This window comes from Oryzias melastigma, linkage group LG10 (assembly GCF_002922805.2).
Source record: "Oryzias melastigma strain HK-1 linkage group LG10, ASM292280v2, whole genome shotgun sequence".
In the NCBI taxonomy this organism is placed as follows: Eukaryota; Metazoa; Chordata; class Actinopteri; order Beloniformes; family Adrianichthyidae; genus Oryzias; species Oryzias melastigma.
Window position 1 is genome coordinate 13,197,028 of NC_050521.1, and position 15,012 is coordinate 13,212,039.

Consider the following 15,012-nt stretch of genomic DNA (forward strand, 5'->3'; position numbering starts at 1 on the left):
ACAATTTAGAAATAAATAGTTAATATGATATCGATATTATGTCGCGGTTCATTTTTGCCGAGTGTGCGCGTTGTGGAGTGAAATGCAGTGACTTTTTACTGCCGCTAGGTGGCGGAAAACACATCTAAAGAAATGGGTTATCACAACTGTGAACGTTTTCAAATACAAAAAAACACTTACAAATAATTGTAATTATTTAAAAAAAAAGAAGGTTTCTCCATTTTTCCCCATTTTTTTAATTGTCATTTAAGGAATAATTGACAGGGTTGAGATCAGTTAGGGAAAGACCTGTAGGCTTTGAGCAATGGCTGACCATCGCTTGCGTGTATTATCCAATTCATGAGTATTTTTATTGGAAAAAATAAATGTGTAAATAAAAAGCAGTTAACTGCAAAGAAAAAAAAACGTAAACACATGAGTGAAGTCAAGCACGACAAGTTAGCGCTCAAAATCGGCCTCTGGGCACGCATCTGATTAATTCAGAGGAGTGTGGTTTATGGACTCCTGGCAAAGAAATCTTCTGTCATTAGCACAGTTTTATGAGCTGAACTCCTGTGCTTTCCCTTACTCTGTTTTTTCTTTCTTTCTTAAAAAAAAAAAAAAAGACTCAAGCACCTGAATATAACCAGACGGCTTTATTCAAACACGCAGATTTTTTATATCAGCGCGGATATGGAGGAACTTTACGCAGAGGCCCAGATGAACGGGACTTTATGTTTTTACAATTTTTATCTCTTGCAGCAGTAATTACGGATTTATAAAGATGGCAGAGACTGCTGAAGGTAACTTGCTGTTGTTAAAAACAAGTGAAAAAAGTGAGATTAACGAGGAATAAAACGCAATTCCCAGATGTTCTGGACGCACAGTATTTTTTATTTGTTAAAATATTTTTGTTTTGTATTTTGCTTATCTTTTTAAGTATTTCCTAAAAAGACGAAAATATATATATATATTATTCCTATTTCTTTTTTTTTGTTTTGTCTTCCATCTGAAGTTTCTGTGCGTAATTCCTGGAACTTTTTCCTTTGGTTATCCTCTTGACCGGTAGGAAAATGATCCCTTCAGACTCATTGTCTTATTAAAGGGAAGTAGATTAAAGATCAAACAGTTGAAGTCAAATTCGTGGGACCAGAGACAGAAATGAGTTGTGACAAGTCCCGAGGTTCTGCGCGCCTCTGTCAAAGTTGCGCTCTGGTGCGTCAACCCGGTGATTCACCAGCACTGAGGAGGAGGAATAACCAGGAACGAAGAGGAGACAGGGATGAAAAGGAAAGGAGGGCAGGAGAATGAGTTAAAAGGAAGAAAAAAAAAAGAGGAGGAGGTGGAGGAGGTACAAAAAGGCTCCGCAGTCTGTCACACAGACCACACAAGTCAGCGGATCGTTTTGGGGTTAAACAGAGAAAAGTTATTTCATTGAAAAGCAATAATTCCATCAAGGAGCGAGAGCGGGCATCATCTGCGTTCTTCAGAGAGCAGGTTTGAACTGAACACGTGATGAAAAGTTTGTCTCTTCAATCTGGAAGGAAGCTGTGAACGGAATTAGATGAAAATGAAGTGCTTCAAAGGAGGTGAGTACCCTGAATTAAATTAAACTCTATGAAAAGAAGAAAATTAAAATAATTCTGATAATTTTCTAAATTTTACATATTAAAAAAATGTTTTGTAAAAAAATTGTGTAATCAAATATTTTATTTTTTACTTTTTTAAAATCACATCTTTACAAAACCTGTTTAGACACACATTTTATAAAATAAAACATTTTAATCAGAGTCTATTCAAATACAGGATTTCATTGCAGGTTAAAAGCAAAGATTTGATGCATTTAGAACAAAAAAATGAAACTCAACAATTTGTTTTTATGCACAATAAATAGAAAAGAATAACATTGAGACTTGTTAATTGGATTTGAGTGTTAAATAAATGTGAGCCCTGACAGAGGTAGTGGAGGTCAGAGCGGCTGAGGAGCCCCTGTCTCGTTATCTGTCACTGATATGAGAAAGTATATGATTCACGTTAGTCAGGGTGTGAGAGGACACACACACATTTCATCCCTCATGGGAGGACCGCCACGGCTGCTGCTCCTCGTCTAAAGGAACGAAAGGAGGCGAAAGAAAGGGAGGAGGACAGTCCGCTGAGGGATGGCTCTGTGATGAAATTGGGCATTTCAGAAAACATCTTTAGCCTTCGTCCTATTCGGCCCATTTAGGCGTTGACACTGTGATTTTCTGCAAATTTAGTCTAACTTTACAAGAAAAATAAATATAAGAGCCTTGCAGCTCTCTCTGACACACAAAGCAAATAAATACTCTGCTCCCCATGTCACCTCTGACACAAACAGATTCATCTCTTCAGGTACAGACAGAATGGGAGTTTTATTCTCATGTTCCATAGAGAAAGAAAGAAAAGAAAGCTCTTCTGTGTCAATGAACAGCCAATCAGGGGAGACAAACGGAAGAAGGGAAGAGGAGGGGATGTGGAATAGGGAGGATAAACTGAACCTTTCACATCTTTTGATTCTCTCAAGCCGTCCCCAATTCTTCATGGTACATATATATCAAGAGGATGTGAGGAGGGGCGGAGTGGTGGGGGCTCGGTGGATGAGTTAGGATGAGGGAGCTCAAAGACGGATAGAAGTCCGTGGAGAGGAAGAAGGGAAGCGGCGGCCGAGGGGTTAATGCACTACAGATTGACAGAAGTTAGCAGCACCCAGAGGGGAGGAGAGAGAAGAGCGAAGGGGGGAATGATATAAAATGAGCCGGTCACGCTTTGAACAGTTACACATGCTGTTTACATTTTTCCCAAATTAACATGGCCCCTCGCTTCAGAAAACTCCCCCTTCCCTCCACCTTTTCCTCTTCCTCCACCTCCACCTCCTCTTTTCCCTCTGTCTCTGTCCTTCACGACTACAAAATATCCTCCTTGTTCCCAGACTATGATGTTATTTTTTTCAGTGAGTTTTTTTACCATTTGCTTAAGTAATAACTATTGGTAATTCTGGTGTAAGATTTCAGGAAACAAAGTTTTTGCAAAAACTGGAAAGAATCAAGACTCTTCCTTCGACAGCCGGGTCACAAAACTTTCTGAGACCCAAACGGCACCAAAATCTAAAAGAAAAACGTATTAGTTTTAACGAAAAACTGAATAAATCCTTGCATTTCTGTAGTCTCTTAAAGATGAAAACAGCATTTTTAACACGTTCTAGTGGCATTTTACTCATAATGGAGGACACATATGAAAAAATGTAAGCTCAAATTTGAATTTCTATTTATTTAAATCAATTGAGACAGTGTTTTCTATAGCTTTAAAGATGATCAAAGTTTGGCTTTAAAACCTGGCAGTTAATTCTGCTATAAAAACCCAAATAACAAAGAAAAATAAAAAGGGAAAATCAAACAAGAATGTTGGGTAAAAAGTATCTGAATTTTTGTAATCCAAAAAAATGTTCTATCATCTTAACACAGTTTCCTGTTGATGTTAAAATATAACAAACATTAAAACTCTCATTAAAAATAAGGGTTAGTTAAAAAATATGATTCCTACGGTATTTTGTGGAGTAAAAGGAGTTAATTTTACATTTTGATTAAATTAACATTAACACTATATATATTTGTTTCAAGGTAATTATTTGTTTTAATGAGAAAGAGTAAAAAGGAGGTTGATGGATAGAAAAGAGTTTGTCCGATGGAAGCTTGATGTTTCTGAGAGATTTACAGAGCAGCGTGAGATGAAAAAAACAACAGAATTGAAACCAAACATGATGATAAAACATGAAGCGGCTGCGGTCGTCTGAGAACAAAAAAGAAAAGGCATTGATTGGCTTATAAAGTGAGAAGAAAGACAGACAACAGACGAGGAGGGGAACAAAGACCACTGTTGAGTTTTACGACAAGAAATAGTCCGACGGAGTATCTGGGGATAAATAATAACTTTTATTGAGTTTTTTAAAGGCGCTTTCTTTCGTGTTGATCTTGGGTCGCCTGATGTTTCCAAAGCAAGTGCACCCATGAGAGGTCCATCCTTAAAGGGATTATGAAAAACCTCAATCTCGAGATAAAAGCCTGTTGATTTGTGCCGGAGTGTGTGTGTGTTTAAGTGGTTTGTTTGCTTTACGTTGGGACAGAGTGATGCCTGTGGATACGCAGATCCACACACTCGGGATACACGTGTGTGTGTATTGAGTTAGTAAAGGAATGCATACTTGATTGAGTGCAGACTCTACATAAATCTGGCCTGTAACTGTACGCAGGCACACAATGGTGCTCTAATGTCAGATTGTCAACCACTCAAACCTCTCTGCAACACACACGTGTGCGTCCGTCCACATCTCCTGGGACTCCATCCCTCCCATCATTCTATTGATGAATTATTTCAGAAGCAAACTCACTGAGAAGGAAAGACTTGAAGACTGAAGACTAAATCGCCATCAGGTATGAAGTAGCTGAATCCTTTTAAGAATAATAAAAAAAAAACGCTCCCATGAGTTTGGCTCTGCTGTCAACAGGTTCTCCAGCTCAAACTCCAGCGTGTCAGTTGCATGACAGCAATTATGCAAATCAAGGTGCAGATGGCTGCGCATGCTGTGAAAAGCACGACAAACATTTCTATTTAGTGGCAAAAACGTGTTGATTTTAGTCAACACACATGTGGTGTGTAAAGCTCCACAGTCAGATGGAACAGATGTTCTGATGATTTGTGTGTGGAGAACAAGACTGTGGGACAGAATCTAAAACAGTGGAGTTGAGACAGCTGATTTGAAAATAATCGAAAAGGTTTGTAGGATCAGAGGAACCTCTGAGTTCTGGATGGTTCTGTCACTTGTGTCTAGCTTTGAAGACCACTTGAGTTGTTGGTGTATCTGGATGTAGAACGTTTATCATATTCCAGTGAAAGCCTTTGAGTTAACCCTTTAACACCTGAGGCGGCACAAAATCTTTAACATATTGTAACTTTTCAAGTGTGAACACAATCATTCCAGCAGATTTCCTTCAGAATCATTTTAACAATTAAAAAATTACAACAAATCAAAGAGCATAAACTCTTGAGCTCCTGTGTTAAAGGGTTAAAACGTTACTTAAGTGGTGGTAATTGAAATAGTTCCCGACCCAGAACTCGACAAATCTGACTGCTGAGAGTGAATCAAAAATCCTACTCGATTCAAGCAAAATATTTTGTGTTTTAGTAAGTGTGGGGATTTTTTCCTTTTTGTTTTCATTTCCATGGGAATTTCATGGTTTACATGCCAATTCCAAGGAAAAACGTTCGTATGCCAGAAAAGAATTTAGATACACAACATCAAGACATTTTAAAGCAAACCTGGAGGCCAAAAATGTATTTTCATTAATCCTTTTCCTCTCAAAAAAGATTTATTTAAGATTTTAAATCAAATGAAAGAAACCAACTTTGAACTTTTCCTTTAAAAAGTTCAAAATAAAATGGATTGATCCCAATTTTTCATTATAATGAAAAGAAAACATCTTTATTATTCTTCATTTGTGTGAAAGCACACTTTTGATTCATATCAGAAAAACGTACATATCACCTCCGAATGATGCACATTTTTTAAATGTTGTAGTATTTTATTTTGGAATTCCATTAGCCTTTTGCCTGAGGTCAGGGTTACTGGATACTGTGACCACTGTTTGACCCTTGGATTTAAAACATTGAATTCCCACAAAAAAAGTACACTTTAGTTAGGTTTGATGCAATAGTTTACTCACAAAACGTGTGTGTACAGTCGTACTTAAAGTTGACACCTCTCTGTTCAGGTCACTTCTGTTTTTAAGTCATCCTTCCGGCCCTCTCAGATTGACTTCTTCAATGTCATATCCTCCCTCCTTGGGTTTGTATTAATGTTAATCTGAGGAACATCTGCTTTGACGGAGTTCCTCACACTTCCTGATAATCAGTTCATCAGATGCACTTGATTAGAAGCACCTGGTTCCTAATTGCTTTCTTAAATCCTTAGGAAGCAAAAGGTTCTGTTTAGTTTTCCATCCTCTGCTTCCACATTTTGGCCAAGATTTTGTTAAGTAAAATAAACAATCGCACTGTATAGGATGTCATGTGTTGTTTATCTAAGGTTGTTTTCCCGTGGTTTTAACGCTGATAAGTACCAGATGAGCTTTGTGATGTTCTGTTATTTGGGATTTTGAAACAAAACAGTAAAAATTGTGCTTAGCATCTCATTCACCTGATTGTGCTCGATTATTATTTTAACACCCTAATGTGAAAGATTGTTCTTTTTTGCTGTAGTAAATGGGGTTCTGGGTTAAACTTGTGATTTTTATATAGTTGTTCCACATGCAAACACCAAAACCAATGTCCTCTTAGTTAGAAGTGGAACATGATGCAGAAACACTGCAGGTCATGTTTATCGGACGCCCTCTGGAGTATAAAGTATCAGGGTCTGTTTGCCCTAAAGCACATCCCAGTGCCCCCAGATTCAACTCTGACCCTTGATTTTTACAAACGTGATGCTGAACAGCGCCGTTTCCTTGTCTAAACTAAACATAAAAAGCTCAAACAGCAGGACTTCCCCGTGATTGCATGAGCAGCGCTCTTTTGGGTACGGTTTCTGGAGACCTACAGACACTCAGGTCACCGTCGGCCATAGGGAACCCCTGTGTTGCTGTAACGCAATCCTCCCGCTGAGAATGTTCTGGTTTCAACCTTGCCCTGCGGAGTGTGCCTCCACCGGCAGGTACAGAGCCTCATGCCCGCGGGGCTCTCTTTGAAGTCAGGATCTATGCCGGCTACAGCGTAGTTACTCAATCTAAAATTGTATAACGACAACAGGCCTCTCCGTTGAGGCGATCTCAATTTACTTGTACAACAGAGCGGTAGTTTTTAGCCCCAACAGAGGTTGCTTTTAAACACATCAGAGCTCAATCAAAACAACAAGAGTCTTCACGTCTGGCAGTCATCTCCAAGCATGTGGCTGCAGACAAAAGAAAACTTTTTGGAAGTGTTTGAGCTGATTTTTGCCAAGAAAAGTTTTCTTTGTTGGTCCATATAAAAATTTATTTAAAACTGTTTTCTTTTGCACTCCACACGTCCGTTTCCGTCGGGGCTGTCGGTGCTGTGGGGGATTGGGGGTGTTTTGGTGCTAATGGAGGATGTTTAGTGGAAGATGCCAGCGGATTGATGAGCTCCAAATGTGAAGCTGAAAGATGCATATTGCTTGTGACAGATAATGACGCCTTAGAGTTTAAGGAAAACAGAGGAAACTTGGCGTGCACGGCTGACCTGATTCGAAGGTGTGCGTTGGGAGTAAAACCCTCCAAACCTCAGTCAGTGAGTTAGATAATTTTTCGGTCAGGGATGTTACGCCTTCTTGTTAGCACCAGAAAGTATCGGGAGAGTTAGCAGTTTCCCCTCAAAGCAAGTCTTCTTAATTAAAAACTACCTGTCACCAGCCTGTCATTCCCAGGAAAACTCCTTTAATAAACATGTTTCAAAGTAGACCTGAGCATGCTAGGTGGGGTTAGATTATTTGGAAAATATGTGTCATCCCATTACTTAACCATTACAATGTAATTATCGCAATTTGTAGTAAATTAATCATTTAAATTGTCTTCCTCTCAGCGACTTCACAGGAAGGCGGCATGTTAGATAAAAAAATGTGTTTTGCTTCATTTAATTCAAGTATTTTTTTTTTGCTTTCTGCAGTTGTTGCCCAATCGACCCATCAAAGGGATGGTCAAAGAGATTTACATTTTTGTGCATTGAGTTGTATAGAAAACATAAGATGAGTGAGTTTCCACCCAGCCCTCTCTGGGAGTGGGTGCCAATACGACGAATGCAAGAGGTTGAGTCAGAGGCAAAAGGTGTTGACTGCCATAAATTTTTTTACGTTTCACAGTAGCACAGTGAGAGGGAATGTTTTGACAGGCACTGAAGCGACTCACGGTTATTCTTGTTGTTCTTCTTGTGGGGCCAATCACATAAAAATGAAACAGGGTTCATTTTCTGCTGCTTTTTGACCTGAGGCAGATGACAGATAAGTGCGCTGGGAGGAGAAATTAATGGAAAATGACTAAAAATAGAGATAAGAGTGTGACTAATTTGAGAAGGACTAAGCTGATGAGGTCACGAGAGGCGGGTTTCAGGTGTGTCTGAGCCTAAAGAGAGACAGGGTCACGCATGTTGTATAATGCATATTTCACACTTGATGAACAGCACCGTGTTTTACAAGCACTTTTTTTGTCAGACTGAAAAGAGGTTTGAAGAAAGTCAAAAGAAAACGTGTGCCGAGCTCCGGTTAAGATCAGAACAAGTGCTGAGGGACAAGTAGAAAATGAAAGTGTGAAAGCATCTAGAGACGGCGAGCAAAGAGCAGTGGATGGACATGAAGTTCCGTTCTGCTGAAAACCACCTTTCAGCTCCAATTTTCTCTGTTTGAAACCAGAGAGCAGGCCACTAAAAGGTTTGCAGTGTTACAACCCACCCCCCCTTCCTGTCTCTCTCCTCTTCTCTCAAGCTCACACACTGTATACACTCTATGTGAATTTAATCCACATATATAATTACGGCGACAAACATTCTCACAAACACTCAATGGTAACACGAAACACCTACACAAACACTCAGAAACCTAAACAAAAAGTCCACAGCAAACACAGAACTGATACAAACACATTAATGTTTGTGATGGTTTAAAAAAATCCACATGGCTTTGTTTTAGGGATTTTGGTCAGAGGATGAATTTGTGTGTTTGCAGGGAAGGAACTAGCATACTGACCATCTAAGACATCTGTCTGACTGTCTAAAGCTATTAAGTAAAGTTGCATTTAAGTAAACTTTGGATGGAAAAAGGGAAAGAGAAAACCCTGTATTTGCAGTGCGAGATGACGCCGACCTGCCAATGTGTAAACAGACCAAGTCATCGCCATGGACACACAGAAATAAACTAAAATACTGAAAAATTCCTATAAACTATATAATTATGAAGAATGAGAACAAAGCTTCAAAAATATCGCTGAAGGTGATTCTTGTCTTTTTTTGCTCTGTTTCGCTAAATTCATTCAAAAATATCAACATCCAAGTCAAATAAGCACAAAGTGCCTGAGAAAACGATGTCTGAAATAAATTTTGCCTGGTTGTTATTACAACAAATACCTCAGCAGTGCGTGTTAATTGCCGCTTGGACACTTGAGATGTGCATGTCATTAAAGAAAGATTTCCCAGTGTTTGAGCGCGTTTTAATCAGTCACTTTTGTTTTGATTTTTTTTTTTCACAGTCAATCACCTGCTGGCGTTGCTACTGGCTGCTGCTGCGGCGTGGAGCGTGGACGCTTTTCACAGCCTGGCCAGTGAGAGGAAATCCATAGAGAGCACGTACGAGCTGACCAAATACTTGGAGTACCAGCTTAAGGAAATTAAAGATGTATATGTGAGTGTTTTTTTCTTCTGAACAATTTTGTAACCAAAATGTCAATGTATTACATGTTCAAATCAACTGAACCCCTAAAAACATTTTTTTCTAACATTTTTTTCTACAATTTTTTTTTTTACTTTGATGTCCCTTAAATCAAACAATAACTTTAAAAAAAACATAGTTTTGACACAATCAGAACCACAACTTTTCAGGTACACTGTTTCCCAGCAAGAGCGCATTAAACAGGAATGTGGAAAATGATGTGTGAATGTATGGCAATAAAAAAAGAAAAAAGAAAAAGTCAAAGCACAACAACTACTCATCAGCTTTCAAAAAGGCAGACTAATTACAAGACTGAAGACACCTGAGAGGATAATTAGAGGCCACACCTTAGTTAAACTCTCAGGGGTCAAATTATTGTCAATCTTTTCTAACATTATTTTCCTGATTATTCTATTTTAATCTTTGTTAGTCAATCCTTCAAGCTATTATCTGTATTACTGCATCTCCAACCAGTTGTTCCAATGCAATCTTTTGTCCTCAATAACTCTCAGCTGTGAAGCTTAAAGTCCCTCTCTGATCATCTATTGATCGATTTTAAAAGGGTCCTATAGTGTTCTTTTAAATATGATTCTGCCATTTTGAGCCACAATTTAAAAATCATCGTTTTCTGTGGAGTAGTTCATTAGAAAGTCACTTTTGACTGGTGGGGCTGAGCAAGCCCACCCCCACTTCCCGTCACACATAGCTGACCTATTTGTTTAGACTCTCTCTTGTAGCTTACAGCTCCTCACACTCCCAACTTAACGTTACGGGTGCAACAAAAATCATTGGTGCTATCCAACCGTCTCCCGGCTGTTTAGTTTATTTATTTTATTTCCAACATGTTACAAAAATGACACATAAATTAGACTCTAGCTTATAGTCAGTTTTCAAAAGAGTTTCTGATTCACAGAACAATAAATGTGTTTGAAATGGAATTCGGCAGAAGCTTATTTAAGTCCACTCCCTTCTACTAATTTCAACAAAAAGCAACAAAAATCCCAAAAATATATTGATAGGAACAATTTCATCTATAGTTTCTACATCACAACTACCAGATTTTTCAAACAGTATTTTCCTCTTCGCTCATGATTCAAGTGAATCAAAAAATGATCTGATATGCAATTTTAAGCCTTCTTAACACATGCCTTCCGTCATGAGAAAAATGCCGCAAGAACATATTAAAAACGACAAAAACACAATTTTTGTTGGAATTGGTCTTTAATGCTATGAAACTTGACTCAATACCACCCATTTAGATTTGCACAAAGTGACTTCTAAGATTATTTTTTAACAGTGTAGGGTGAAAAGTCGCTGTTCAAAGTATGTGGCCAATAAAACGAAATAAGGACAAAAAACAAAATAAAAAAAACAATGACAAAAGTCAAACATCTTGATACCTTATGGAGCACTTGGTAGTCATAGATTAATGAAATTTAAGATTCAAAATTAGGTTATCCTTGCTGGTTTTGCTCATCCTGTCCAAAAAAACACACAGGATCAAAGTCATCGTACTTTTTTTGTAGATTTACTGAGCTCCTCAACTTTAAACTTAAGTGTTTTTGGGAAGATTTACAGAAAATCATGGAATCATACCAAACCAATCTTCACAAAAGTAGTCAAACTTTTCATCAAATCCATGAATTGACTGAAGTGTTTTCCCTCAATTGTATATATTGATGAAAAATGTAAATTTGTCTCTCAAAAATTAGTTCAGTGCTATGAATAAACAGATTGTTACAAGGGATCTGTTAAACAAAAAGTACTAATATAATTTAGTCAGTTATATCCATTCACACGACTACACATTTTAGTGAAATTCAACCACAAACAGCATTTTTTTTTCTTAAAAGAAACACTTTTTAGATTTTGAGATTTTACATTTTTTAAGTTTTTATTATACATTGTGGCATTTTTCTGTTCTTCTAAATCGTTGGTTTTGAACTCATTCCTGGAATTCACTAGCTAAGACGTGGGAAAGAGACAGCAGGGTGCTTCTAATTCCAATCTGACAGATTTTATTCAAATGCTGAGGTTAACCAAAGTATTTTTGAAACAAGGCTGGAAGAAAAGACAGCGCCAAACTGCTAAGTCATTGTCAGTCATTGGTGTGTAGAGACCTACTTCCCATTTTAATTTATAAAATCTGCAGCAGAATTATTCCTGTGTATTTTGGCCTGATTACAGACTTGACAGAAGCTTTCAGTTTCAAGTGAAGCAGTTGAAATCATGCCTTTAAACTGTCATCGTTTGTATAGCCTGATGGATTATCTGTGTGCTATTACTGTGGTCTGAGAAACTTCATTTTATTAATGGAGTTCTTCAGAGCGTTATGTTTAAAACTGAACCAAACTTTTGTCAGAAAACTGCTCATTTGATCGTTTCTCTTCCAGCTGACCTATCTTGGCCCTCCGTTTAATGAGAAGGACTTCTCTCCTCCACGGCCGAACAGCACAGCTCTGAGTCAGGCCAGTGCTGCCACTCAGCTGGAGCAGTGGCACGGCCTGGAGAACCAGGCCCGGCTTGCCCAGAACCAGAGGGCTTACTCTATCTTGTTGGCAGCTGTCAGAGAGCTGGCCCGCTCCACTCTCTGTCCATCGCTCAAGACCTCCCTGTTGCACTTCTGCATGGGCCTGGATGGACTTCTGGGCTCAATTTCTGCACTGATGAACACCACACTTGGCTATTCATCATCTTCTCACTCTACAAATGGTGGAAATATTGGTGCTGAGCTGCAATCCTTGCAGAAGGGCGCAGGAGCCAACCAACCAGCGCCACTCATGAGCCACAGTCTGTACAGATCAAGAGCAGGCTCCAGACCAGAGTCTGGTCAACGAAGCAATCCCAGAAGGAGTGGGACGAAAGGGATTAAACGAGAGCGGGAAGATGGAGTCAGAATGGACCTGCTGGAAAAAAGGAGAGGAAAAGAGGAAAGAAGAGCAGAGGAGAGCATCACAGGAGGAAGGAGTGGTCGACTGAGAGAGAAAGGAAGAGGAAGAAGAGAGAAGAGGGAAGAGCCTGGGAGCAAAGCAGCAGGTGAGGAGGAAGCCGAGGAGCGAACTGGAGAGGTGGAAAAATGGGGGAGGAGAAGAAGGCTTCTGAGCGTTGATAAGGAGGAAGAAGAACAAGAAAGTCATCCTTTATTCAAGGTTGAAGTATCATATCAAGAATCAGGTGGGACAACAAACCAGCAAAAAGGCAAGAATCAGTTTAGCTTCAACCTGAATTCACACCACCTGGACACCGTCAGGGAGGAAGATGGATTTATCTTTGAAAGAAACAAGGGGTTACTGCTGGAGGACAAGAGGAAAACAGACACAGGTGTCTTCTTGTCCTCCTTCCATCATCAGCAGCATCGACCCCCTCGCTCCATCTTCTCTCCGACCCTGCAACCTCCTCTTTCCACCCTGTCTCTCCTGTACCAGTATGGAATTGATGAGGGTCACACTCTCCTCCCCCAGACTGTCCCTCTTTCTTTACAAAGGGGCACCTCCCTTCTTTCACCTCCGTTGAGCCCCCTCTTCCCTTCCTCCAGCACCTCAGCCTCCTCTTCGCTCCTGTCCGTGCAGCCAACCATGAACGACTTTGCCAGAAAGGTTGAAGGCTTCTGGATACTGCGAGAGCTGCAGAGCTGGCTGTGGCGATCGGCGAAGGACTTCAATCGCCTCAAGAGGAGACTCAGAGGCTGAGATACAAAGAAGCCAATGGACTTTAGAACTCGTAAAACACATGAAAGATACACACCCATGCACAACGCAGTGATTCATGTCAGACTGGAATCAATGAATGAAGGACTAGGACTTGCTACTGGAACACAGACTCACAAAGCCATCACGTTACCAGCAGTGCCAGTGACACTCGCAGTCACGGCTCATAGATCAACAAAAAAAATCATTCTGGAGGTGGCTAGACACACACACAGTCAAGGGTCAAGCCACGAGACAGACAGTGCAGCCATTGAGCGAAAACAATTTCAGTGACCTCAGATGTGTGAATCAGCAAACATTCATTTTCTCTAAAGGAAGAGGGAACATTTTTCTGAATGAATAGAAGACAAAAGGAGAGGAAATGCAGCCGGAGGGATGATGATGGCGGCAAGTAGAGGCGAAATGAGGCGTGAGTCAGGCGATGGGGGCTGGATGTATTGCTGAGTAAAGACTAATCAGGAGTTACAGTAATCCTACAGCAGAGTTGCACACACTGAGCTGACACAGAGGTCAAAAACACATATTGTGGCCTTTTTAAGCCCTAATCGACCATTCACTGCTCTTCTGCTCAAAGCTTCCACTACAAGTTAATCCTTTCACTTATCGTCAGTTTTATAGTTAACGCTGTCTCTATAGTTAAGCTTTTCCCCTTTAATCCCACTGAAAATAGAATCTTAATCTTAAAACTTTATTTTTGGATGAGCTCCAAATGTAGGTATGCAACAATGATACATTAAAGGTTAAACTTCCAAAAGAATGGTAGAGACTTCAGAATTTCAAAACTACTTTAAAGTGTTAATGTTTTTAACTACATAAGTTTGGATTGGCCCAAGCTTGAATTTCAAGACACACGCTTCATTTTTTAACATGCATACAAGACACTATGGCCATGTCCAAATTCCCACCCTAATCCCTAACTACTAAAAAACTCTACAGGAGTGGTAGACATACCATATTTTTACGCAAAAGACCATAAAGCCAACCGCCAAAAAATGGTTTTTACTTATGTCATAAGGCGCACCAAAATATAAGGCGTAATAACCGTGACAATAGAGTCAGAGATAAATCATTCAGACTGTATTGACTGCATTCACAGTAACTATAGAACTTATTTGTAACAATAGTCACAATAGCCACAGTTTTTTTTTTTAAAATGCAAATATGTGAGTGAAAATCTAGTCAACACAAACATTTCACGACTTCTATTTGTGACTCCACTGTGTTCTGATAATGAAAATGTGGATGGTTTATTTAAAAAATTGCTTTTAAACACTTTTTTTAGGCAAAAATTGTTCAAAAGCAATGCATTGCAAGCAAAGCAATGCACTATATCCGCTAATGTAGTTAGCATTGATGCACACTGGTTTTTGCAAAGACTTCTGGGAAATTTCTGGGGCACTGATTTTGGAATTATAGATTCGGACAGCACTACAAAGGGGCGAACACACTATATAGTAAGTAGGGAAAGAATTCGGACATATTCTTAAAAAAGCACTATCCGACATAGCTACAGTGTTAGCTGTGTTAGCGTATTTACAAAACGCGTAGCCTAGTTTGCAGCATGTACAAACGTCTCAAAATCACTTCAAAGTCAAGAATGAATCCATATGGAAGTCCCTTCGGAGTAAAAGGCACGCTGTCGCTTTTAGAAAAAAAATAGGGCTGATATCCACCTTATAGTGTGGAAAATATGGTACTCCAGACTACAGACGAATGGTTTCAACAAATTGTAAAAAAAAAAGATAAATCGGGCAACTTAAAGTCATAACAACTCTGAGTCATTCTATAGTCACAACTTAAATACAATACTGCAGAATAAAAAAAAATCTCTTGGTATAACTCTATGACAAAAACAATTAATTTTCTCTGTTTACCATTGTAGACATT

At 39.2% G+C, this 15,012-nt stretch overlaps 1 protein-coding gene across 1 annotated transcript; it reads left to right on the top strand.

Annotated features, from left to right (window-relative positions):
- The first annotated feature begins 998 nt into the window (after nucleotides 1–998).
- Nucleotides 999–14,866, top strand: clcf1 (cardiotrophin-like cytokine factor 1). The gene is made up of 3 exons (XM_024283662.2): nucleotides 999–1,568; nucleotides 9,240–9,391; nucleotides 11,812–14,866. The coding sequence occupies exons 1-3, from the start codon at nucleotides 1,544–1,546 to the stop codon at nucleotides 13,105–13,107; spliced, it is 1,473 nt and encodes a 490-aa protein (XP_024139430.1). The 5' UTR covers nucleotides 999–1,543; the 3' UTR covers nucleotides 13,108–14,866.
- The last annotated feature ends 146 nt before the right edge of the window (nucleotides 14,867–15,012 follow it).

Bases quoted from the DNA above. Each gene is read 5' to 3' on its own strand.
- clcf1 (XM_024283662.2), top strand. From the start codon at position 1,544: ATGAAAATGAAGTGCTTCAAAGGAG. The intron at 1,569-9,239 runs GTGAGTACCCTG...TTTTTTTCACAG, and splicing joins AATGAAGTGCTTCAAAGGAG to TCAATCACCTGCTGGCGTTG. The intron at 9,392-11,811 runs GTGAGTGTTTTT...TTTCTCTTCCAG, and splicing joins AGGAAATTAAAGATGTATAT to CTGACCTATCTTGGCCCTCC.